Source organism: Mesoplodon mirus (assembly GCF_964341445.2).
Source record: "Mesoplodon mirus genome assembly, chromosome: X".
Lineage (NCBI taxonomy): Eukaryota > Metazoa > Chordata > Mammalia > Artiodactyla > Ziphiidae > Mesoplodon > Mesoplodon mirus.
In genome coordinates, this window is record NC_138981.1 from 139233570 (window position 1) to 139260613 (window position 27044).

The following is a 27044-nucleotide window of genomic DNA, read 5'->3' on the forward strand; positions in this document are numbered from 1 at the left end:
AAGCTGTGAACCTGGCGGGCAGTGGCCCAGCATCCCCTTCCCTTGGCTGGATTCTTTCAGGGCTGGGAGAAATGACTGCTGCTTCCAGTTTGAGGAGACCATGTGCTGAAAGGCCTCCTCATGCACTGTGTGTGTCCCTGGTGAGTCACTTGCCTGTGAGAAACGACCTGTGCCATGTCTTTCAGCCACCCCACATTGTGCAGCAGTGCTTCTGAAATCATGTCCGTGCTGTTGTTCTACATCATGAGGTATAAACAGATGGACCCGGAGAACCCGAACAATGACAGATTCATCCTCTCCAAGGTAAGCTGGCGTAGGAACCCATGCTCAGACACTTGGTTCCTGAACTCATTTTAAAAGCCACCATGTGGCAACAAGACCTGAAATGGCCTCTGTTTATCCTTTTGGTGCTTCTCTCTTTGCCTCATGTCTTCATCTGTTCAGGCTGATATAATAAAATACCAGAGACTGGGTGGCTTATAAACAATAGAAATTTATTTCTCACAGTTCTGGAGGTTAGAAGTCTAAGATCAAGGCACCAGCATGGTCATGTTCTGGTGAGGGCCCTGTTCCTGGTGGCAGACTTCTCACTGTATCCTCGTGTGATGTAAGGAGAAATGGTCTCTCTTTTATAAGGGCATTAACCCCCCTCTTCAGGATCCTGCCCCCATGACCTAATCACTAACCAAAGACCGCCACCTCCTAATACTATCACCTTGGGCATTAGGTTGTCAACATAATGGATTTTGGGGAGGGGGCACACACATTCAGACCACGGCACCTCATAAAGATCTAAAGGTGTTCTAGTGAGGACTGCGTGCTGGGAAGGAAGACTTGCGGCAGCTGGCAGTCCTTCTTTTCCTTTGATGGTGCCTCACTTTACCCCACTAAAGCCCCCCTTGTCAGGGTCATGCTGCTCCGATCCTCTGCCACCTGGATAGAGGAGGGCCACGTGAGTGAATCCAACTTGTTGAGCTCGAGGAGCGTTGAGCTTGATTTGGAGGGACATCCCACCCATCAGTCAGCTTTCTCTTCCATTTCTCTGTGTATCTGACCTGATACCAATAAGGAGTTTCTCATTAGGCTAGCTATAGTACGAGATACCTCATGACATTGGGGGACAGGAAAGAAAAGAAATATTAAAAGCAAGGTCAATCTAGAAGAACAAGCAGCTCTTTTGATGCTGTGTGAAAGTTTGCTGTGTTCTGAGCAAAGCATTTAAAGCTCAACTGGTAGAATGACATGTGCAAATAGAAACCCCAGATCTGGGCAGCGGGAAGTAAAGACAAAGGCAGAGTATAGGCAGAGTACCTGGAGCCGTAGTTGTGATCCTTGTCTTGGTGTCTAAAACACAATCTCAAATGAGGTTTGGCAAAGGATAAATAAAACGTGTGTGTAGAGGAAGAGAGATGAAGCAAACGAAGTCCATTAGTAATAGTCAACGAATTTAGGTAAAGAGTATATGGAACTTCATTGTACTATTCGTACAACTTTTCTGTAAGCTTGAATTTCCTTCATCATAAAAACTGAATAACTGTAGGTATACAAACAAAGTATGGGTGTTTAGAGCTTTACTTTAAAAAAAGAGAAAGATGTGGGAATTCCCTGGTGGTCCAGTGGTTAGGACTCCACGCTTTCACTGTTGGGAGCCTGGGTTCAGTCCCTGGTCAGGGAACCAAGATTCCACAAGCCGCACGACACAGCCCCCCCCCCAAAAAAAAAGATGCCTAGACTATCCCGTAATTGCTGCTATCGTATAATCAGAGTCATTGGCCTTAGAGGGATAGAGAGACTTTCTGACGTGTAGCCTCAGGCTGGGCACTACTCATTTGCCAGATTTGTGTGTTCATCAGACTTACGCAGCAGATAAAGTTTGAAGACAAGAGAAAACACTCAGGGGACTTCCTTGGTGGCACAGTGGTTAAGAATCCGCCTGCCAATGCACGGGACACGGGTTCGAGCCCTGGTCCGGGAAGATCCCACATGCCGCGGAGCAACTGAGCCCGTGCGCCACAACTACGGAGCCTGCGCTCTAGAGCCCGCGAGCCACAACTACTGAAGCCCATGCGCCTAGAGCCTGTGCTCCGCAACGAGAAGCCGCTGCAATGAGAAGCCCGTGCAACACAACTAGAGAAAGCCCGCACGCAACAAGGAAGACCCAACGCAGCCAAAACTAAATAAAATAAATAAATTTAGTTTTTTTAAAAAAGAAAACACTCAGGAGCATAGTCCATCTTGGCTCTGGTTGGGAATGGAGTAAATGGATTTGCTAGAGGCCAAGAAGCCAGGGTCTCCATAATCTGTGCTCCCAGGGCAGGAGTATCTATGTAGACAGCTGCATGAGGAGGCTGCTTGCTAAGGCCTGGCCATGGCACTGACTGAGGTGCTCATGATCTCTCCGTCCACCACCCAGGCCTTAGTTTTTATTTTATCAGCTCTTTTGTTTTCTTTAGCCAAGGAGGCCTGGGAAGTAACCAAAAAGCCTTCTTGTACATTTGTTCTTGAAGCACACTTTGTGTCAGAACAAAGATGAGAAGTACCACCTGGAAGAGAAAGCTTTCTTTCCTGGGTGCCCTCAGCAGCTTGTGTGCATCTTTATTCTTGGCCCCTCAGTTGTGAGTGTCCCCCCCACAGCGAAAGGATTCTTGGGAAAGGAAAGGGAACCCATGTGGGCGTGCTTCCACCATGCCAGACATCATGCTGATGCCCCATTAATCTTCTCAATTAATCCTACAGCCTCTTGCTTCCTGAATGGGGCTTTCCTCACCATCATACCCAGAGAGCAAAGCCTTATGGAAGTGGGCTTACTTGTCCCCTGCGTTAAAGCTGGGGGGAAGTGGAGTTGGTCTGAGTGTAGAGCGCAGGCTCGCTCCAAGGGCACATAAGGCACCTGGGAGCCAGAGCTTGTTACAGGAGTAAAATAGGAGCTGTAGGGAGAAAGACTAAGCTAGCGATGTTATCAAGAGAGACTTCAGTGGGACAGTTCTCGGGGCTAGAGATGCAAAACAGGAATCTGTGAGGGCACAAAGCACGTAGAGAAAGTTCAGGAAGCTCAGGAGCCCCAGGAAGAGCAGAACAGTAGGGTGGAGCAAGACAGGAGAGGGATCTGAGACTAACAGCTACTGTACACTCATCTGTGGTAGTGACAACACAAACCAGCCTCTGAATGGAGCTGACATCGGAATGGAGGGAGGGGGCAGACAAGAGGCAAACCCAGAAATAGCATGTCAGATGGAGCTGAGTATCCTAGATCCAAGGGAAGTGGAGGGCAGGTACTAGGTGAAAGAGATGGTCCAGGAAAGCCTTGGTGTTGGCATTTGAGCAGAGACTTGGATGGTGTGAGGGAGTAAGCTGTGCCCTTATTTAGGCACAAGCACTGAGCACTTGGGGGAGAGAGAGCCACACGTGCTAAAGCCCTGAGGCAGGCATGTGCGTGGTGTGCTCAAAGGACAGCCAGGAGGCCAGGCACCCGGAGCAGTGGGAGGTGATGGGGGTCTGGAGTGAACAGGCCACTGCAAGAACTTGAGCTCTACTTGACGTTAGATGACAAGACCTTGGACAGTTCTCCGCAGCGATTGAGGGGACGGACTTCGGTTTTATCGTGCTCCGCCTGGTGGCTGTGTTGAGAATGACTGTGGAGGGAAGCAGGGAGGCCACTGCTCTGACAGAGGCAAGAGATGTTTGTGGCTAGGCCAAGATGGTGGCAGCGGAAGTGTTGAATAAGTTTGATATCTCTTCAGAAGCTTGGGAGTGAGTGAGGCCTCAGCGCAGCAGACCTTTGGCATTGGCACCACCTTGTGGCCCTCAGAGGGCCACATTCTCTCCGTGGGACAGTGATAGCCTGTGCGTACAAGCAGGTCAGTGGGGATAAATGGAGCAGTGGTAGAAAGTGATTTATTTCTAGCATAACCTCCTACATCACCACTTCTCAAATCTCAGTTGACTTGAGTTTTACAAACCAGGGAAATTGAAATCTTCTTCAGTGTTTCTAGCTTCTATTTAAGAGTCTATATTCTCCAAAACCATTGAACATCTGGTCTGTATACAACTAGATAAAAGGTCTTGTGGAAATGGCAAGACTTGTGCTTATGTTTTTTTCTGCTTTGCTCTTGGGCTCTGTTTAGGCTGCTGTGTGCAGAAGCTTCCCACTTCTATGTTGTCAGAGCTCCAGTTGCCCTCACCAGCTGGATTACCTGTGACTCTGTTGGCTTTGTGACGTTGATCTGACACTTTGGGGTGCACGAGGGTGTGTAGATTCATTTGGTCCCTTCTCTTACAGAGACTGTCGTTTGTTAATGTGGCAACTGGATGGCTGGGGCAAGGACTGGGGATCGCATGTGGGATGGCATATACTGGCAAGTACTTTGACAAGGCCAGGTGAGGCGTTTACCCAGAAACCACTTAACTGTTCCCCCCACCCCCTCCCCCAGCACTTTGGCTTTATTTATCACATATTAGTTTGGGAAGACAGTGATTGTGTTAAAAGTTCAGGTTACCAAGTACTCAAGGAGTAAAAAGAAATCATATTTCATGAAGCTGTTCTAGCATCTCCTGTTGGGTCCTAAGTGCTGCCTGCAGTATAGAAATCAGTTCATTAGGGACTTCCCTGGTGGTCCAGTGGGTAAGACTCTGCACTTCCAATGCAGGGGGCCCAGGTTCGATCCCTGTTCAGAGAACTAGATCCCACATGCATGCCACAAGTAAGAAGCCCGCATGCTGCAACTATGAGCCCACATGCCACAACTGTAGGATCCCGCATGTTGCAACTAAGACCCAGCACAGCCAAAATAAATAAATAAATATTTTAAAAAAGAAAGAAAACAGTTTATTTATTGTTTGTTTGTTTATTTAGCTAGCTGCGCCGCGTCTTAGTTGCGGCATGCGAGATCTTTAGTTGCGGTATGCAAGGTCTTAGCTGCAGCATTGTGGGATCTAGTTCCCTGACCAGGGATCGAACTCGAGCCCCCTGCATTGGGAGCATGGAGTCTTAACCATTGGACCACCAGGGAAGTCCTAGGATTCAAGTTTTTACTAAGAGACATCTTCCGGTTTCCCATATCTCAGTGAGGTTCACTATAGAGTGAACAGATGGTGTATTTGCCTTTCCATTGGGGACCCCTACATGTTAATCAAAGGTCTCTTTTTCTGGAATGGTCCACCTTCCTGAAGACAGACAGATCCATGCCTTTCTTGCAGGGGTGTGTGCCCAGGTGCTGCTGATGTAGGAGCAGCAAGATGGGGGATCCTGGGGGGCTCAGGGTTGGCCATGATGGTGTGCATGTTCTACTCCCACGGTTTACCCAGGGTGCCTGAGTCTGCAGCCCCTCCGTCCCAGGTTCCAGCCCAGGTGGCCCCTCTGGAGGCACTTTGTTGTGCTTCCTCCACAGTTGACCTTTTCATCTCTCACTGTTGCCTCTGTTAGTCCCTATCCTGTGGTTAATCACTTTTTTTATACTTCATTTATAGCATTTTTGTGGGGTCTGGGTTGTGTTTTAGTGGTTTAAACATTTCATGTTTCTGCTGCGGAGGAGTTTAATATTTATAACAGAACAAATGCTCCTGAGGTCGGATGTTTTGATTGTTATTATTGTATATAAATTTGTAAGATCAGAAATAGAAGGTGGCAGTGCTTAACATGGAGCTTATCAAGAAACCATATATGTAAATGTTTGGGCATTTAAGGGAGCTGCCTTCTCCCCATCCGCTCTTATTCGTTGGGCTCAGAGAAGTGGCAGAAGAACGTAGAAATTACTTTTACAGCTAGAATGAGAAGACTAGCCAAAGGTGCAGCCCATGTCGTGAGGCCCAAGCTTTTAAAGCTGCGTTTCCTCAGCTGTGGAATTTGGGCAGCGTTGACAAGGAAAATTGTCTTAGGTCTGAAGCAGCTGCTTCAGTCTCCTCCTTTGTTTCTCTCCATGAAATGTATTTGCTCGAGCTGCCCAGAGGAGCCCCAGGCAGGGTCCTAACATCTCTTGGCTTGCCCCAGCTACCGGGTTTTCTGCCTCATTGGACATGGCGAGTCCTCGGAAGGCTCCGTCTGGGAGGCCATGGCCTTTGCTTCCCACTACAGTCTGGACAATCTCGTGGCCATCTTTGACGTGAATCGCGTGTGCCACAGCGGCACCCTGCCCCTCAAGCACTGCATAGACCTGTTTCAGAAGCGCTGTGAAGCCTTTGGGTAACTGTCCTGTTTTGTGGCACCTTCTTTCCGCCCCATCCCCCCTTCGCCTTCTAACCTGGCCCGCTTCTCTGTTGACAGGTGGAGTACTTTCACGGTGGATGGCCGCAATGTGGAGGCACTGTGCGACGTGTTCCAGCAGGCGGCTCAAGTGAAGAGCAAGCCCACTGCTGTAGTTGCCAAGACCTTCAGGGGCCACGGCATGTCACGTAAGGAAGTGTTGCTTTTCTGCTTGTGGTTGTCAAAAACCTGCCTAGCATATGAGGTGGAGAGAGGCTTAGTCTAGCTGGGCAGACAGCTGACTTCATGCACGGTGATTACGCCTGTGACGTGCGCCCAGCGCTTTTGCTCTTTTTCATGCTTGTAGATAGTAGATCTGGTTAAGGCAAGGGGGAGGAAGCCCAGACCCCCAGCAAGCGAGCGCAAGGGAGTGGCTGAGAGGATAGTCCATCAGAGGACCAGCAGGGAGCCATCACCACGGGAGTGCAGAGCCAGAGGGGGGCTGAGCGTGAGCAGATACGTAAACGTGAGTGTACGTGCCTGCAAGCGCCCTAGTCTGTTCCCACGCTACCTAGGAGGACACACAGACCACTAGTAAAGCAGCGCCCCTGGGAAAGGTAACTGTGGAACTGAGGGTCGGGGAAGGGAGGGGGTTTTGAAAGTCTTAACTTCTTGCAGCTTTCAAAGGGGACATCTGAAGTTGTTCATCTCAAGTATAAATAGTTGCAGTAGGTGTGATCCCTGGTGTGTTTTTAGTGTTGACGTTTTAGAATAAAACTCTTCTATGACTCCTTCTCAAAATACAGTCTTATTCTGGTACCCCCGTTCAGTAAATGTCGACTGGACCAGTTTGCTCCTGGCAGAAACCTGGGTATTGTCCTTGCCTCCACCTCTCCCTTATGTGCCCCCTACACACACACCCAGTCTATCATCGATTCTGATTGATTCTGCTCCTGACGTACGTCTCAAGTCTGTTTGCTCCTCTCCATCTCTCTTGCCCAGGCCCAGTCATCTCTCCCTAACTGCAGTCTCCCCAAGCCAGCCCCCACATGACTGCCATGGTGATCTTGCTACAACATGGATCTGATCAGTCACCATCCCCCTTCCAAACCCGTCAGTGGTTTCCCATCTTGCTTTGGACAGAACTCAAACTCCTTATACCCATAGGATCCTCCATGGTCTGCTCTGCCTGTCCAGCCTCATCTCCCTCTCTCCCCTCCATTCACCAGCACATGGGCCAGTGGCCCCCTCAAGAGCCTCTCGGCCTTTGTCAAGGCCATCTCCTGCGACTGTAGTACTATGTCAGGCCCCCTGTGCCAGGTTTTTACTCTGTGGCTGACATCTTTTCCATCTGGATGTCTTTCAGATGACCAAATAGGAGCTCATTAGATACTTAGGGAATTAATGTGTTTTATCCATTGGGTTGCAGCTGTTGAGGATGCAGAAAATTGGCATGAAAGGCCAATGCCAAAAGAAAGAGTGGATGCAATTATCAAACTAATTGAGAGCCAGATACAGACCAAGAAGAAGCTTAACCCAAAACCCCCTGTTGAAGACTCGCCTCAAATCAACATCACAGATATAGAAATGACCTCTCCACCTGCTTATGCTGTTGGTGACATGGTAGGCAAACTGCTTTTTTCTCTGCTTTTCCTAAATACAGAGGACTCTGTTTACTCTGATCTCCAGGAATGAACAAATTGTTAGGTGATGTGATATTTAACTAAAGATTATAAGCAATAAATATGGATTACCTTCTCCTTTACTGTTTCTGATATTTATTCTTTGATTTCAAACTTAACTCAGGTCTGAATTTTCTTACCAGTCAGTCGCTGCTTATTTGTGTTCAGTGCTGTGCAACTTTTGCTTGCTTCTGTGTCTACTCAAAGGATGGGGGCCTGGCTGGATTGATCTGTTGGGCTTATTCCCTGGATTACACAAGGAAACACGCCAATTCATCAAAGACCGGTTCTTCGAAAAGGAAACAAATTAGGCGTGAAACCCTGAACATAAAGCCTTTCTGCTTTTTGTTACCACTTTTGTATTCAAAGTATGCAGGGTCTTCACAACCTAAGGAAATAAGGTGGCAAGCCTGGGAGGAAGGAAATATTTATTTATTTGGGGACATTTTGAGTGTTACCTACGTTTTCTTAGCCTGGTAATATGGGTTTAAAATAAATGAATTGACTATTTGGGAAATTAGAAAACAAATTTAAAAGCAGAAGAATGCTCTTAATAAGGGAAAAGTACATATAAACAGAGGCTACTTTGGTAATATGTGTTAACACTTTAGCTGTTCATACCCTTCAAAACTAGCAGTGCAACTCACAGGAACTTATCCTACAGAAACACCTGTGCAAGTGTGCAGAATAGAATGAATGTCAATTGCACCATTGATTATGATGAAGTGTTTATGTCTGGAAGGTAGGTGGGATTATGGAAGCTTTTCATTTTTTGAAAGAAGTGTATATATTTTACTAATAGGAAAAATTAAGGAAACAGGCCAGTTCGTAAAAAGTTAATGAATTAAAGAACAAGAAGTCACATTAATACACAAGTCAAAGAGTTGGCTCTTTGAATTACTAATACAGTAGACAAGCCATTATCTAGCCTACTTAAAGAGATGAAAATCATAAATGAATAAAATTAGTCACTAGAGGAGATAACCACAGATGCAGAAAACAGAATTTTGAGAAAACTATGCTAATTGGTATGAAAACCTGTAAAAAAAAAATGGACCTCTTTTAGGAATACATAAAATACCAAAATTGACTAAAAAGACACAAAACACTTAAGTAGATCAACAGCCATAGAAAAATTTGAGAAAACTGTCCAAGAGTTATACCTCCAAAGTTCCAGGCTCACTAAGTTGCAAGAGTGACTTAATTTTAACCTTCAAGGAATGGGTTAATTCCTAGGCTATTTCAAACCTGCTTGACTATGGAAAAAGCCATTTATGAAGCCAAAATGTTATAATGCTGGCCCAAAGGAAAAAACTACAGGCCAACCTCACTTATGAATACTGATGTAAAAATTCTAAATAAAATGTTCGCTGGTCTCAACTCAGTACCTTAAAGAAGTATATGAATCAGTGAAGTTCAAATTAGTAATGCATATCGTTCACCAGTATCAGGAGGGGGGAATTATGATCATTAACAATAAAAGACTCAGTCCTGACAATGAAAAGGCAAGCCTATTTGCAGGTGGTAGAGTCGTATGTCTGGAAAGCCCAAGAGAATCGACAGAAAATGGTTAGAAATAAGAGGAGTCCAGAAAAAGAGCTTGTAGCAAAACTAATATCCAAAGATTGATTCTTATATTAATAAAATGGAGAGATTATCCCTTTTACAATGGCAATAAAAACTAAAATAACTAAAAATAAACTTAAGTATATAAGGTCTATGTTAAGATACTTATAAAACTATAGCCCTAAAAGAAGCTCACATGCCTTGTATGCATGAGATGCTTACCAAGTATTTGTGAGTAGACCATTGCCAAAAGGATGCTACACAAACCTGTCATTCCCCTTACCTCGGGGGAGAGGAACTGGGAGAGTGGGAGGAAGATTGCCTTTTCACTCGATATTCTTTCATAACTTGACTTTTGTACTCATCTACATGAATTGCCTGCTTTAAAAAATATTTTTAAGAGTGTTTAGATGAATGAACAAAGACAAATTAATGAGGAGGAAAACCTTGTTTTTTTAAATAACAGCTTTATTGAGATAATAAAGATATATAAAGCTATGGATTTCTATATAATCTACCCATTTGAAATGTACAATTCAATGGTTTTTAGCATTGAATGACAAGAGTTGTGCAACCATCACCACACTCAATCTTGCAACATTTCCGTCATCCCAAAGACAAACCCTATACCCATTAGCAGTTACTCTCCATTCCCACCCAGCCCCTAGTAACTGCTAATCTACTTTCTGTGTCTGTGGATTTGCCTATTCCAGACATTTCATGTAAATGGGATCATATAATATGCAAAGTTTTGAGTCTGGCTTATTTCACTTAGCACTGTGTTCTCGAGGTTCATCCGTGTGGTGGCAGTGCTCCATTTTATGGGTGTATCTTATGTTTTATTTATCCATTCATCTGTTGCTGGACATTTGGGTTGTTTCTACCTTTTGGCTATTGTGAATAATGCTGCCATGAACATTTGTGTACAACGTTTCGTATAGATGTGTTTTTCTCTTGGGTATATACCTATAGGAGTAGAATTGCTGGGTCGTAGTAATTCTGTTTAACTCTTTGAGGAAATGCCAAACCTTGTTGTTTTTTTTAATATAAAAACTCAGTATTGTAAGGATGTCAGTTCTCCCCTAAATTAATCCATAGGTTGAGTCCAATCTCAAACAATTTCCTAATGGAATTGTTTATTATTTGTATTATGTTTCTGAAGTTCTACATTTTAATATTTACAGTGAGTATCATCAGTTTTATAGTTAAACACTCACAGAGGCATTTGCATTTTGGGAAATTTAAATTTTTAAATCAACTATAGGAATGAGACAGAAGAATAAATTTATTTGGGGGAAATTGATACCCAGTGAGCCAAGTATGGATTTAAAATTGGCTAGCAGTCCTTTTTTATGACCCAAAAGGAGATTATTGGTGAATCACAAATTTGCTTTCTTCATTAAGGTAGATGACAATTTATAATTCTACCAATTCACCTTCCTTCTAAACCCATTCTAAGAAACTCTACTGTTTAACTTCCAGGTAGCTACTCAGAAAGCATGTGGTTTGGCTCTGGCTAAGCTGGGCCGTGCAAATGACAGAGTCGTTGTGCTGGACAGTGACAGCAAGAACTCCACCTGCTCTGATATATTCAAGAAGGAGCACCCTGAGCGCTTCATTGAGTGTTCTGCTGCTGAGCAAAACATGGTATGTATGCTGGGGACCCACCTTGAAGCTTCTCATTGACAGACATAGGAGGCCTGTGCTGTGTTACGGTTTTTCTTTCCACTTATAAAAGCAAAGGAACTGGAGGGAAAAAGTGTCGGGGGAAACAAGTACAGAGCAGCCAGGCAGAGTCTGAGGGGTGACTTCCAGGACTGCAGGGAGGGGCTCCAGCCATCTGCCCTCAGGTCTCCAGGCCTAAAGCATGCCCAGCTCCCTGGTAGCTCTAGGTGACCCCACTCTTCCTGCCCTGCCCATCCCACAACCAGGCAATCCTACAACATCCCAGAGGCCAATAGATTGAAAGCTACAAGGGACTGTGGTTTTTCTCTCCACCTTGTTGCATGGGGCCTGATATATCCTAGATATTCAAGTGTTGCCCTAATTGCAGCCTCAAGAATGTCAGCAGTGCTGTGGCCTTAGGTAGAGCTGTTCTGTTTATCTGTGCTTCAGTCTGTTCCCAGGATGACATTAATGCAGGAGTCTCTTATGCATGCACATATCCGCACACACTCCCCTCAAGAGAGAGAAAGGAGTTTGTGCAAGTAAACGCCTTGACTTGTAAAGCTCTGTGCCAGTGCAGAGGCCAGCGCACATGTACCTTCACATCGTAGAGGCCAAAAACAGCACTGGCCAGAAATCTATGGGCCAGTAGGCCTTACGTGACCACCAGAGATACTGTATTTGGAACAAGTAGTATTTACAAATATTTTAAATTAGTTGTCATTTTTTTTTTTTTTGCCTGTACCATGTGGCATGTGGGGTCTTAGTTCCCCGACCAGGGATCGAACCCGTGCCCCCTGCGTTGGAAACACGGAGTCTTAACCACTGGACCACCAGGGAAGTCCCAGCTGCCAGCTTTTAAAAGTCAGGAAATTTTATATGGAATCCAGATTTCTGGATTCTCTTGAAGACTGGGAAGATCTGGCAGCATTGGGACGACATTCCTTCCTTCCTGCCACCAGTTAGCTGGGGCCAAGCAGGGGCCCCATTTAGATGGGGATCCACAGCCAGCTCACCATGTCCCTGCCTCCTGCTGGCCCGCTCATTTGTTCACGGTGCTTCCCTGGCCCTGTCAGTGTTGGAATTTAAGCCCCCCTGTTCAGTAAAGTAGGTCATTGCAATTGTAAGAATATGTACACTTTTCTGTGCGTCTCATTAAGCTAAGCTGTTTCCATTTTGAATGGAAAAAAATACAATTCATAATTTTCTGAATTGAGCCGCCTGTCAAAAAGCTTGCTTCCTAACTCATTGATTCTTTCAGTCAGCAACTGAAAAAAACGAATAAAGAAGCAGCCAGCAAGTGGGTACTATCCAGTGCTACCAGGTGCAACTGGTGACTACAGTGATAGCGTGACTAGGGCAGTCAGGAGCAAGGTCTCAGAGGCCGAGACATTTAAGCTGAGACTTAAGTGACAAGGAGTCAGTCATGCGTAGATCTTGGGAGGACGGTATTCCCAGCAGAGGGCCCAGCTAGCTCTGTGGCATGCCCAAATCTGAGCTGTTTAGGGAGCAGAAGGAAGGGCCGGTGTGAAGAATAGTTTGTTGGGGGAAGTGGGGGAGGTGACAGGAGATGGCGACTTGGACCAGGACAGTAGCTGTGGGGTTGGAGAGAAGCAGACTCATCCAGAATCTGCTTTGACAGGAGAGTCGGCAGGATGCCATGGGGCAGGTGTCAGGGCAGGAACCAAGGCTGGCACTAGGGCATAGGCCAGAGCACCTGGGAGCAGAGGAGTGTCGCTTCCTGACGTGGACAAGACTGGGGGAGGAACGGAGCTCTCTTTGCGCCCTGGGGTAGGGGGTCAGGGTACCTGTTAGACTGGGGATGGGGGCGCCAGGTAGGTTAGAGGATAGGTCATTTATCTCCAGATGTGTTTGCTTTCCAAACTGCTGAATGTGTTTTTCTAAACTAGATCTTTTTCTGCCTAGCTTTAAGTTAACATCTAAATTTTTCATCACAGATTTAAGTAGATGCAAAGGATATAATTTCCCATATATTGAAATTTGTGACACTTTAATACTCAAATCATCCAATTACATGAAGGCTCTCTTTGTCAGAAATTAAATCCGTTTTTCTACTTGAATTCTTATTTCCGTTCTGCTTCCCCAAATATATTTATGCATGAAAGCCTTTTATTGACAGTTCTTTTCCGCAATAAAAATATGTATATACATTGATAGTTTTTAAAAATTTTCCTATGTCCATAGGCCTTGGAGCATTACAATTTTTTTTCTTCTGGATTGAGCTACAGTTATAATTATTAGCTTGTGTAGCATTGGTTAAGTACACTTAAAGCTAGAATGAGACAAGTTTCAGAACAAAATCTATTCGTATTTTAATGATGTAAGTGCCAAGAAACCTTGTTTACATAAATAAGGTGATGGGAAGGGAAAGAGTTTGGTTGTGGCAACATCATTCAATTCATCTGAATTCCTTCCCTGTTATAAGCCAAAACCACACAGTGATCTTTCATGTAAAGTTGTTGGTGGAAAGTTATTTGTAAAGGGTTGACAGTTGCATTAGGTTCTCTTTCAGTTTTGTTAAAAGAATTGGAAAACCCCTGACTTAAAAAAGAATTTGTTATCCAATCTTTTGAGTTCTGTAGTTTCTCAAGGCTGCTATGATTATTTCGAATTGTCCTTTCTGTTTTGATCCGGAGCTCTTACACTCCAGGATGTTGCCCGACTGAAGGACCCGGTGTGGGTGAGAGGGCGCCTTTTGCCAGTCAGTGGCCGGGAGGCGATTATTGGGGGGACGGCAGGAAGCAGGCCCTGGGCCCTTTTGCTGGCCGACAGACGTGGGGGTCAAGGATCTTGACGTTGAGACCAGCCACGGCCATGTGCCCCTTGGACGGTCTTTGTTTACCCCCAAGATGTTCATCTTCTAGTTTGAAACCTGTCAGGGTACGTGGGCCTGGTGTTCCAGGGGAGGTGAAGAATAGAGAGAGAGAGGGGTGGTTAGCATCAAGCACATCAGAGTGACACAATGGGACCATGTGCTGGTTCCCCGTGGAGGGGGCAGTTGGGGAGGAGCGTGGCCCGAGCCCCAGGACTCAGTCTGGGTGCACCGCCCAGCAGAAGCAGCCTGGGCAGGAGCAGCAGCGTTCAGTGACACGGGTGATCTGTGGTGCTGGAGGCTCCTGAGAGGTCAGATATGATGCAGACAGGGTCAGGTGACCTCTGCATCTGGCAGCTTCTGGGTCCCTCACAGGGCATGGCAGCCTAGATGAAGGGAAACGGGCAGAAAGTGGGAAATGAGGAAGTGTGCGAAGTTTCTTGTGAAGGAGAACATAGACGAAGGGCAGCACCTGGAGCGGGAGGACAAGGTGAAAGTGAGGGGGGAAGATGGAAGATACTAGCACACACTTCAGTGATCAGAGAGGGAAAAACTGAGGGAACATGGGGGCGGGCTTAATTGCACAGTCAGAGATGCCCTTGAGAAAGCAAGAGAAGGATGAGGATCAGTTGGGTGGGCAAGTGGGCCTCAGGTAGGTACCGGTCTGCTAATGACACGCTGGGGACGTGGGGATGGGATGGGAGAGCCTCCGTTGTTCACCTCTCTTCCCCGGAAGTGCCCAGGGGAAGCATGCAAAGGGGCAGGGAGAGAGGGGACAGAAAGTAGGGGAAGAGAATAGGAAGTTGACCCACGGGGACTGCAGGGCGGCCTTCAGTGTCCCGAGCTTCCACATCTTGGATTTGAAGGAGCAGGGTTAGCACTGCAGTTCCTCTCTTTTCTGGCAGCATTCAGGGGACACCGTGGATGTGCCAGGTTTGGGGGTTTCCCAGGTAGGTGCCTGGGGGAGGGGTGGCAAGGTGAGAGGGTGCAGAGTCAAGATTTCCCTGAGATCCCCACACTCTGTGCTGGGGAGCGGAAGGGGCGGTGGGGTCTGGGAGTGTTCTGATTCACCTTCTTTGTGTGGCAGGTGAGCGTGGCACTTGGATGCGCCACCCGTGGTCGGACGGTTACTTTTGTTTGCACCTTCGCTGCCTTTTTGACCCGAGCACTTGATCAGATCCGGCTGGGAGCCATCTCTCAAATCAGCATCAACCTTATTGGGTCCCACTGCGGTGTATCCATAGGTATGAGTCCTCAGTGCTGTCATCTTAATCGCCTTCCTCCTTTACAGAGAAAGATTAGCCTGTAAGAGGTTGAACTGCCAGCGTACTTAAGGTTCCATAATGTTTAATTATCATACCTCCTTTTTGAAAAAAGCCATGTCATGTTTTAGAAGTTCCAGACATTCTGGGTAACTTTTGAGCCGATCTCTTGGTATTACTGAAAAGTGCCCATTTTTTCTGTCACAGAGAAATAATTATCTGTCCTGAGTGCCTCTTCTTTGTCAAGCCACATACTAGGTAGGGATTGGGTCACCCTGGCATCACCGAATTGTTTACTGCTCTCTGGTTGCCTTAGTCTAAGTGGGGATGAGAAGCCTGCTTGGACAGAAGGGGAGACCTCAAGGGGCCCAACACGTGGGCACTAACCGTGGATGGACTACATGGAAACTGTGGGAAACGCGGGAGCCAGGAGGAGGACCGAGGTGTGTGTTAGCAGTGGATAGAAAATCGGGCAAATCTGTGAGAACCTGAAGAAAGATTTCAACATTGCTGACAGAAGGAGGAGTCTCAGGCTGCAAGAACAGCAAAACCCCAGCCCCCAGGGGTTTCTTGCCTGGGAAACATCCAGGAGTCGTGTTCGTGGATGACAGAAATGGGGAGTCTAGAAAGATGGGGCATCTGACATTCCTGTGGCGGGGCAGGTCAAGGTAGATGTGACAGCTTACACTTGCTGCCAGAATGCTGGAGGAGAGAGCTGGAAGTGCATGTTTGGGTGTCGTCTTGGGGACTTCCTGGGAGAGCTCGACTGGCTAAGAAGTCTCTGGATGGGCCAGATGCAGGGGAAGAGAGCAAGGAGACAGGAGGGCCTGGACAGAGGTCTGGGGTCTCTGCGTGGGGCTGGGTGAGGAGTAAGTTGTAAACTCAGCTAAGCGGAGAAGTGGCTCCAGGTGCAGCCCAGAGGAGCTGGGGTTCTGAGGAGAGACAGCGGTCCCAGGCCAGGCAGTGTACATGGTGACATTTCCCTTCCTAGCTGGAAGAGCTAGGCCACCCTGGTGTACATTGGGCTTTCTCTTTCCACAGAGTTTCTTTCCCCCACACACGAAGGCCCCCTGAGTTCCAGCAGCACCCCAAGGGCACCCCAAAGGTTATGTTCTGTAATGCTCAGCTACTTTGAAGGCCATGAGAAATGAATGAGACCTTTTGAGTCTGAAAACTGTAGTCTTGATGGAGAAGGTAGAAGAGCAGAGAAGAAATGACAGAGTCTGAGGGGGCCCTCCTAGGGAGAAGAGAACAGGGCCAAAGACCTGGTGCTCAGGGAGGAGTGTTGGGTCACTTAGGGCAGCAGCACTATGACCGTGTGCCAGGTGTTGGCGAGGCTTGGGGCCAAGAGGAGGCCTATGCCATGTTGCTCGCGATGTCAGTTAGGAGCCTCACGTGGAGTGTGGCGGTGACGTGTGCTGCGATGGTGGCCGCCATGGCAGCACGCTTGCTTGACTGACAGAGAGCAGGCTCATCTTTTTGTTGGGCGATGGCTTTGCTTTCTCAGGTAAAGACGGCCCCTCCCAGATGGTCCTGGAGGATCTGGCCATGTTCCGAGCGATTCCGAACTGCACTATTTTCTATCCAAGCGATGCCATCTCAACGGAGCATGCTGTGTTCCTGGCGGCCAATACCAAGGTATTTTTAAGGGGACGCTGGTGCAGGCAGAAAATGGTTCTGGGCTCTGATGCTAGTTTGATACTGATGGTTTGATTTTTCCCCCCATTTTTTTTCTCAGCATAAAGAAAATAGATATTCGTTATAGGAAATTTGGTTGTAGGATTCCTTTTAGAAGTAGAACCATTACCCCCAAAAAAGGTGATGAACCACGAAGAACATGAATACACGTGCATTGTAAAAAACAGTGCAGGGCCTCCCTGGTGGCGCAGTGGTTGAGAGTCCGCCTGCCGATGCAGGGGATACGGGTTCGTGCCCCGGTCTGGGAGGATCCCATATGCCGCGGAGCGGCTGAGCCCGTGAGCCATGGCCGCTGGGCCTGCGCATCCGGAGCCTGTGCTCCGCAACGGGAGAGGCCACAACAGTGAGAGGCCCGCATACCGCAAAAAGAAAAAAAAAAAACAGTGCAGAAGAATTTCGAACCCCTGACGACCTGTATCGGGTGGGACTTGGGTCAAGAAGAGGGGGTGCTCTGGGGCTCTGAGACAGGGAGCCCTTGGCAGGGCCACGGAAGTGGGCTCCAGCGACAAGCCATCATGTGCTGCCTTAGACACAGCCCGTGCAGCTGCCACCTCGTGATATCAGAAAACTGGACAATTGCCAGTGGGAGGCCACTGCAGACAAACCCTGGGGTCCCCAGCCCTGTCCCGCCCTCAGAAACAGCTTAGAAGGGTACAAGTCTGGCTTCTGCCCTGCCTGCCCCTCCTGAAGTCTCACCCAAGGGCATCAGATGGATACAACCTAACTCCTGTCCAGAACCCAGCTGCAGCAGAGGTTAGGGGACAGAATCTTTATCTTTCTAACCACTCTAGCTAGCGGCCACCAGACTCACCTCACCCTCCAGCCCTGCACGCACCCATGCCCCTGCACAGGCAACCCTGGGCACACTTGGGGTGGGTTGTGCGGGTTCCGTTCCAAGCATTTCCAACGTGTTAGAGACATGAGTTTCTTTGACTTTTTTCCTTTAAACCTAAGTGGCCTCACACATAGTCCTGGATTTTTCTACTTGCTACATCCTAGACATTGTTTTATGTCCGTGCGTGTACAGTGCAATCTCGTGTGCTGCGGGATCTTATTTGTGGGAAGTTCAAAAGAGACAAAGCTGTGGTGATGGAAATCGGAATAGAGGTTGCTTCTTGGGTGGGGAGAGTGACAGGAGAGAGGCATGAGGGAACTTTCTGGGCAGGTGCAAATGCTATCCAGACTCAGGAGATGGTTACATGGTGTATAACTTATCAGAATTCGGTGCGTGCTCCACTTAAGTAAATTTTACCTCGTAAAAATACACCGAATGGAACTAGTTCATAACATGTAAATGAACAAAAGGAATCAGTGTTCCTAAATTAATGTATTGGTTTATCATGTATGATTTAAATATGTATGTAAATTAACAAATACTCTGGACATTGGAGTATTCATTTACATTCCTGTTTATATGTTCAAGGTGATAAAAAAACATATTTACATCTTTTTGTTGGAGAAATAGTCATTTTATATTCCGGTGTCTAAGGTACTTCTAAGGATGGAGCATTACAAGCTGTTGTGACAAAAGTTGTTTCCCATGTGTTATAGGCTTTCTATCCAAGGTGAGTCAGTGCTCCTGCCCCACGTTTATGTTCTGTGGAGACACAACAGATCGATTTATATTTGAGAAAGCTTTCCTACATGGGTGAGCCAGGGCAGTGTGGAGAGCTCGTCACAGGGCCCCCAGCAGGGTCCTTCGTAGTAACCTGACCCCGTGACAGCTGGCCCTCACTCCAAAAGGCACATTTTGTTTTTAGTACAAAGAATTGTTAGGTTCTCCCCCGCTTCTTTTTGAGGTTTATTAGTTGGAAATTTAGTTTGATTTTCTAAACTGTGGCTCTGGTGTTCATTTACACCCTAGGAGATGTGCTACATTCGGATCAGTCGGCCAGAAACTGCAGTTATTTACACCCCACAAGAAAACTTTGAGATTGGACAGGCCAAGGTAAGGCCTCAAGTTCTCCAGTGTCTTCCAGTATCAGTTCATGTGGAGAGCACTGTTCTTAAAGCCAGCGCTAGAGACATCCACAGTTGACGCTTCATTCTTTCTTTGCACTAGTTTAAAAAAAATTCATGACCTTTGCCTGCTTTTCTTCAGGAAGGAACATTCTGCCAGTATCAGCCTGAACTGAACTTTTCTCCTTTCTGAAAGGAGCCTCTTTGTTGCGCCCTTAAAGATAAGCTGGTAACAACTTGAAGGCTTTTGATTTGCTTTGCTGTACCTTATCACAGCCTCAAGCTAAACAAAATGATACAACCCATTTCAGATGAATAGTATATCTGTTAGGTCCTGGTTTTGCAGGTCCAAGGCCAGGAATACAACAAACAAATATGAACCATCTTGCCTCTGGCCATTGTGTGACCCTGAGGTTGGTTTTGCACATGGATTGTGGCCTCACCCCCAGGCCTGCTGATAAAAGGCTGGCATTGCAAGGTGCCTCCTATCTCCTGTATCCTTGAGAAAGCCCTAGAAGCACAGATTGTTAGCAACCAGCCATGTTTTGTAGATGAGGGCCAGAGAAGGTGTTCAGGAAGCCCAGGATTCAAGCCCCCACGGCACCCTGGCGTCTGTGCGCCTGCCTGTCGGAGCTGTGCGTGCAGAAAACCAGCAGCGTCTGTGGAGAAAATAAGTGACTGCCCACCACCTAGAGAGCAGTGCTTACAGACATTTGGGCGCATTTTCTTCCTGGCTTTTTCTATATACACGTATATATATGTGTATATCTTAGTTGAGATCATACTGCATAGGAAAGTTTTATGTCCTGTCTTTATCTTATAAGCCTTTTAGAACGTCATTAATACTCCCCTTAAGTATGTGAAAGACTGATAGCCACTCCTGAAGAGCAATAGGTGACTCCCAACTTGATTGCTAAGGGCTAGGCTGCTCCACAATTCACAGTGGCCAGTGCTCAGAACGAGTGGATGAGCGCTGGATGCCTTTAGCGCCACAGTAGAGCAGCTGTACCCAGAGCACTTAACAGTCCCCCATAGTTCCGTTCTGCCGAATGGAAAAGCGGTACTGTTCACTTCAGTGTGAGCTACACGTTCACACTATTGTTCCCTGGACTCCCACGTCTAACTCAAAGCTATATGTTTGCCTCCGGGGGTGGTGGGGAGTGTGTCTTGGTGATAGTCATATGGTTTTCAAAGCTTTCTCATATCTCTCTCCTGTGCCCCCCGCCATGTTTGTCCTGTCCTGACAAAATGAAGTAAACTTCCTGATGTGAGTTAAAACGTGTGTGATCATATGCATGCCATGGATAATTCAAGGGCTGGGTTTGCAAAGGGGGACGTAGCTGTGTGTATGTATATGTGTATATACATTGTGTGTGTGTGTGTGTGTGTGTGTGTGTGTGTGTGAAAACGCTAGAACATTCTCGAAGAATGGGGATGGGTGGCTTGAAGCCCTGAATATCCGTAATCAGCAGTGGTTCTTAAGCTACAGGAAAAGCTATACAGAGGAATGCAATGCAGACTTCCAGATGCCTTTGGTTGGGTGACTTTGGAGGAAACAAAACGATGAAAAAAAGAGCAGAGAACCCTGTCTGCTTACAGAATAGCGAGTGGTTGGGAGCATGGGCTTTGAAGGCAGATGGGCCTGGCTGCTGGTCTTAGCCCTTCCCTGGGCGAGTTCCTCCTGCTCTGAGATTTGCTTTCCACAGCCACAGAAGGGGCCCACTAATGCACGGGCTTCACAGGGCACTTGGGCAGCACCTCAAAAATGCCCCCAAATGGTCCCCATTAGCATGTTCATGATCAGAGTCCATTCTGTGTCAGTACCCCAGCAAGATATGCAAGCAGTCCAGAGGTGGTGCCTTTTCAGACCCCTTGGTGGGTGTGAGTCCATGCTCTGGAGCAGATGGGCTGTACAACTCGCTTCTGGCCTTCAGCCTTTCACATCCCAGTTGGAAATCCACCTGCTTTGCTAAAGGGTCATTTTGCATACGTATTGTAAAAGAACTTAGTAATTTGGCGTCTTGAATCCTGAGGAAAAGTAGGTGAATTTGTTAAACAAACATGAAGTGGGGCTTATTAAAAAGAACATGTCCTTGTTGGTCAGTGTGCTGACTCGGCCTCTTTTATAGTGAGCTATTAAGGAGTGAAATTGGTAGAGGCTCCGGAGAGCAGTGTAGCGTGTCCTCCGCTTCGAGACGCACTCTGTGTGGAGTAAGCACAGCATTTTTGTTTTGTGGGTGCAACACCAGGTCGTCCGCAATGGTGTCAACGACAGGATCACAGTTGTTGGAGCTGGAGTGACTTTGCATGAAGCCTTAGCAGCCGCCGATGATCTTTCTAAGCAAGGTCAGTTGGTTGTTGCTGAATGCTGAAGTTCAAGCTGGGAGTGGTAGGACTTGGGCTGCCTCTGTGCCCCAATCTGTCTTTTATTCTAAGTCTGCTTCATACACCAATCTGGTTATCTCTGTTCTCCAGATATTTCTATCCGCGTCATCGACCTGTTTACTGTTAAACCCCTGGATGCAGCCACCATCATCTCCAACGCAAAAGCCACAGGTGGCCACATTATCACAGTGGAGGATCACTCTTTAGAAGGTGTGTGCAGGCCTTGGGGACCACTTTGAAAGTCTGCTTTGGTGCAGCGTGTTTTTGTTTTCCTTGACCAGAGGTGTGCCATGATCGTGGGCAGCACCTCCAGCCAACCACTCACCCAGCAACCTGTATTACTTGCTCTTTGTGACGCCCGCCTACACTGGCTGGCTGAGGGTGGAGCCGTGCCCATCCTCGTTTGTGTGTGCTCAGCACAGTGTGCACTGCCTGGTCCCCGGGTAGCTGGCTCAGTGGCAGTGCAGAGGAGTGTCTAACTTGGCATTGTGAGGGGAGGCATCATAAGAAGCTTCACAGTTGCTCTTGAGTATTGAATGATTAATAGTTTGCCCCCCACAAAAAAATGGCAATAGTGCCTTGCAAGCAGAGAACACAGCAAACGCAGGAAAAGTGTGGCCAGGGAGAGGGGGCTGGGCAGTGTTTGGCTAGGGAAGGTCAGGTGAGGCAGAGGAGGGAGTGGGGAGCTTCATGTGTTCGCATGTCAGGGGCCCCAAGAGCACCCCAGTGATCTGCAGGAAAGCACTCCAGTGCCCTTCCGGCTGAGGTTGATGACAGGGAAAGGGCACACGCCAGCACCCCCAAGGACAGAAGACGCGGGTCGGGGGTGGAGAACCCCACACCTTCAGCTTCCTCTCTCCCTCCCCTGAGGGGCCAGCCGAGCACTCTCCCTTCTCCAGCAGTGACAGATGCCTCCCTGGAGACCCAGGGAGCCCACTTGAGACTCAGCACCCCGGGTTTCATTGAGGGCTGGTCACTGCCCGGCACGTGCCAAAATTCCCGATTCCCAGGGGAAAGCACATGCGCCCCCTAAACCACCCTGTGGTGCCAAGAGTCCAGGCACAGGGACCACCCTTATCAGTAGGGAAAGTGTCTTGTCGATGCAGGGCACTCGCACCAGCCCACTGCCCGGGCACCACCCCAGGGCCAGCCTTGCAAGCCGGCCCTTCCGAAGCCAGCATCCAGTTCGTAGGTTCCTGACAGCTTTGAGAATCTGAGTTCCACAGACGCCTGCATCCATGGAGCCCCAGTGGACAGAGCCCCTGCCATAAGGGAGGCTGGGAGCAACTTGGAGACTCGTACTTTTGAACGAGATGCTTCTGGGCAGTCAGGGGATGGTTGTTTATGAATCAACGGGAACCACAAATCCAAAGGCCTCGTCTGTGTGAGGGGGTTTAAGGCTGACCAGCTGTTTCCAGAGCAGGCCTAATGTCCCTTGCTTCTCCAGGTGGCATCGGGGAGGCTGTTTGTGCAGCGGTATCCATGGAGCCTGACATCCAGGTCTACCACCTGGCAGTGCCAGTAGTACCTCAGAGCGGAAGGCCGAGCGAACTGCTCAGTATGTTTGGAATCAGTGCCAGAAACATCACAGTGGCTGTGAAGTGTATTTTAATGAATTAAAATAGCTGTTGGCTTCGGTCAGGTAAAGACTGGCCTCTTTACCTTTCATTTATGCTTATTGCCAAACCATTACTTAAATCTATACTGTTGCGCTTTATTCTTTTTAAAAGCAAAGCCAGTTAACTACTTTCCTGTTAAGCCATAACTACGTATACAAGAGTAACTTTCACCTTTGACTCATAAATATGGGTTATAAGATAAGGTTTTAAGTGACAGAATAGCTAACAAAACAACCACCTAATAAATTTTCTGATGAGACTACAGATAACTGGGCTGAGGACCAACATAAGGTAACAGTTTCTTAAATGTGTGTCATAAGTAAAGAAAATGCGAATTGAGTTGTAGCCCGCCATTGCCCAGGTTTGGCAGCACTATACACCACGCTGCGCACTGCTGTCCCAGTCCAGTTCACCTGCTGCCGTCCTGCCTGTGGCCTCCCAGGTACTGCGTGACTGCAGTTGCCCTGAAATTTCCTCTGGTGTTTGCCTTCATCTCCCCTATTCTGTGAGGAGGCTGTGGAGCAGCAGGGAAAGCTCCTAGTATGTCCTGTGCTGCTTGCGGTGACAGTTCTGTGAAGAGAGGACACAACTCGTTCTAGTCTCCACACTGCACTCTCCTATGAGATCTCAGAAATGTCTCATTTGCCTAGTGACCAAACCAAACTGTTATCTCAGCTGTACTCATCTGCTAAGCATGCTAGTTAGGGTTAATGTTAATAAAGCAATTAAAAACCGGCTACCTGCTTTATTGCATTTGTGCCTTGTGTCTGTAATTTGGTTTCTCCTTGATAAAATCCTAAATGAGGAAGGAGCTGTTATCTAAACCAGCAGAGAGCCATGTCTCCTAACAAGCCCTGGAAATGGTACCAGGCAGGAGATGCACCACTAGAGGACAGTATACAGCCTGAAAAGCCAGCCCTGGGCTGACTCCTTAATTTCACTCTGAGAATGTAAACCATGTGGCTGGAATACAAAAAGAAGATACCTGCCAGGTAAATTAAATTAAAGATAGGCCCCGCCTCCGCAGGCCACCACCACCACCACCACCCCCGCCATAACCGAAGAGTCCTGAGCCCTCTTGTTTGCGAGCTGTACGCGAAGTCCCCCTTTCCTGGAGACCTGGGGCCTGCATCGGCCCCAGGCGGTCTGCGCCCTCCCGCAAGAAAGGCCAAGAAAAAGCCGACCCCAAGATCCAGGGCTCAGGAGATCCCATGAGCACCGTTGGGCCCACCCTGACCCGGCAGAGAAAAGAGACGTTGTGCTCCCCAGGGTGACTTGGAGAAGGGGAAGAGGAAGGTGGCGACCCCACCCAGAGGGCAAACGAGCACTGTCACTCCTTGTCCGGCTGGGCCCCAGTCCTGGCCTCTGAGAGCTGCCTTGATCTGTACTCCTGGGAGCTTCCACCCTCCCAGGGCCCAGAGTGTGGCACCCACCCCCACACACAGTTCTTTCCCCGCCCACTCAATTCCAGGCCTCCTGAGTGCGTCTCTGAGATGTTCTAAGATAGAGCACGGATCCTTCCCCCGCCCGCCCGAGAATAGCATCCAGAGAAGTGTCCAGAGCTAGTACCCATACCACCAGGGATCTACGTATCCGCCCGAGATGCCCACGCTTCTAGAGGTGGGGAGAGCAAGAAGGTAACAAAGTCTTCCCCATGTCACTTGACAGGTGTGACACACCTGTTCTTCTCCAGGACGACCTTTCACTTTAGTGAATGGGTCCTTTGGGAAGGCTTGGGAAGATCTGCGGTGTGCGCTTCCAGCAATGCTGCAACCAGGTCCTTCCCAGGGAACACGGCCTCCCCTTCCATCAGGGGGCTCTGGGTCTGCAAACTAGGTGAGAAGGTGTGACTCTCCACGGGGGCAACTCAAGTCAGGTTTTTGCTCCCAGAACTAGAGGATTTAGGGTTATACGCATCAAGCAGTCCTGTAGCAGGCTGCCCAACGATTTCCCTCCTAGAGGCTCGTTTTCTGCGCCTTGCTCACTTGGCTCCAGCCCACCATTCTTGCTTTTCCTGGAACATGCCAGACTGCTCCTGGGGTCGGGGCCTTCGCTTTTGCTGGTCCTTAGTCCTCACGCTAGTGTTCCTGCTCTAATGGCTCTCTCAGCGCCTTGCTGAAAAGAGCTGCTTCTGGACCGATCCCTGGAACACAGTTGGGGGATGGAGTGTTCAGGCTAGATACGATGAATCTATTCTCAAATTCCTCTCTCCCTAAGCGTATGGATTCTGTCCTGCACCTCCTGTCAGGGCATTTGTGGCATCAAAACCCATGAAATGCAGGTCAGTAGTAGGTCCAAGCCAAGCATGTGAGGTGCTAGACTACACACCAGCTGTATGTCCTAATACTTTTTTATTTTTTAATTAATTAATTTATTTATTTTTGGCTGCATTGGGTCTTCGTTGCTGCGCGCGGCCTTTCTCTAGTTGCGGCGAGCGGGGGCTACTCTTTGTTGCGGTGCACGGGCCTCTCATTGCGGTGGCTTCTCTTGTTGCGCAGCACGGGCTCTAGGCATGCGGGCTTCAGTAGTGGTGGTTTGCGGGCTCTAGAGCGCAGGCTCGCGGGCTCTAGAGCGCAGGCCCGCGGGCTCTAGAGTTCAGGCTCAGTAGTTGTGGCGCACGGGCTTAGTTGCTCCGTGGCCTGTGGGATCTTCCCGGACCGGGGCTTGAACCCGTGTCCCCTGCATTGGCAGGTGGACTCTTAACCACTGCGCCACCAGGGAAGTCCCTAGGCAGGCAGATTCTTAACCACTGTGCCACCAGGGAAGTCCCTGTCCTAATACTTTTAATCTGGAACCTCTAGTAAATACACTATCAGTTAATCCACCCCATCGAGTGGCCCACCTCACCTACTGAGTCGCACACCCTGAGAACCTACTACCACAAATGTTCAAATACAGTTCACTTGGTAGATATCAGTGAAGTCTGGAAAATATTTTTTTAATATCCTTATGGAAAATATTTATTGACGTATGAGCTGTTTCCTATAGGGTCAGGCTTTGGTCTGTCCCCCCGGATCATGCTGTGATTGGGCCTCAGTTATGGGTCTGATGGCAACAGGGTGTGGTGGCAGAGGGTGTGGAGGACAGCGGGTGTCCCCTTGCAAGGCATCTGTGCCAGGTGAGGTGATGACACAGTCCTCAAGGGAGAGAACAGCTGCCTGCCAGAGAGGGGAGGGCAGGCTACCTCCACCCGCAAGGGAGGTTCTAGGGGACCGGGGCTTCCCAATTGTCAGCCTCCACCGAGGGCAGCCAGATGTCCCGATTCTAGGCTTCAGGGTCCCGCTCCTCCAGCCAGGGCCGTACCTTTCACACGAGAAACATGGAGAGGCTGGGAATTCAGGTGACTTTGGGATTCTGCAACCCGCACAATGATGCAGGTTTTGCCTGTGTTTGTAGTGTTTGATTTCCAGCACCGTCAGCCCTGCAGGTACAGGAGGAAGAGAATTTTTAGGGCTGCCATGGAAGTGCTCTGGCTGTGTACTGTGCCTTGAGCTGAGAGGTAAGGAATCTGACCTTGTCAGTTTTTTCTCTGTGCACTCCCGGGGACACTCTGGAGTCACCCCACAGCACAGCCTTGATCCCCAGCGTCCCCTCCACGACAGTTCAGGGCAGCAGCCGCTGCGGCTCCCCCGGGCACTTGCTGCACTTGGCCCTTCATCCCAGTCAACCGCAGGGGAGAGCTTGATGAGTGGTGAGGCCCCCGCAGGTCACGGGTGCCTCGAGCCCCACTTGGTTACTCAGGGATCGGAGGGCTGGAGGAACAGAGATGGTACAGGAAGAAGCTGCCCCCCACCCCCAGAGCCTGGGAAAAAGGGAGGGCGTTGACGTCATCTGAAGCCTAGAAGCCAGGATAAGGGGCCTTGAAGAACAGAGGCTGGATCTCTGAGGAGGGGCTGCTGCAGTTTCTCAGGGAAGGAGAAAGCAACAGCATCGGCTAAGAGGGGGAACGGCGCAGGAGGGGCAGGAGGTGATTTCCGAGGCACCACCTATCTTCCAGGTCACTGGTTCCTTCTTCGGTGGCATCCGATCTGTGGTTTGATTCATCTGTTGAGATTTTTATTTCAAGGACTGTGGCTTTGTTTTTAACTTCTAAAGTTCTTTTTCTTTTTCAAATCGGCCTGGGCTTTTAAAATTAGTCTTATCTTTGTGATTCCTTCCTTGGTATCTTTGTTTTGTGTCTTGGAGGCTGCTGAAGAT

The 27044-nt window shown here is 48.4% G+C and overlaps 1 protein-coding gene across 1 annotated transcript; it reads left to right on the forward strand.

The window, feature by feature from the left end:
• Positions 1-204: 204 nt before the first annotated feature.
• TKTL1 (transketolase like 1) lies at positions 205-22848 on the forward strand (the record flags this gene model as incomplete). Its single annotated transcript, XM_082609934.1, has 12 exons — positions 205-303; positions 4280-4377; positions 5987-6178; positions 6260-6387; positions 7608-7801; positions 10909-11073; positions 15012-15168; positions 16694-16824; positions 18749-18832; positions 21093-21189; positions 21319-21438; positions 22676-22848. Exons 1-12 carry the CDS (start codon positions 220-222, stop codon positions 22846-22848), a joined length of 1623 nt encoding a protein of 540 aa, XP_082466060.1. The 5' UTR covers positions 205-219.
• Positions 22849-27044: the final 4196 nt, after the last annotated feature.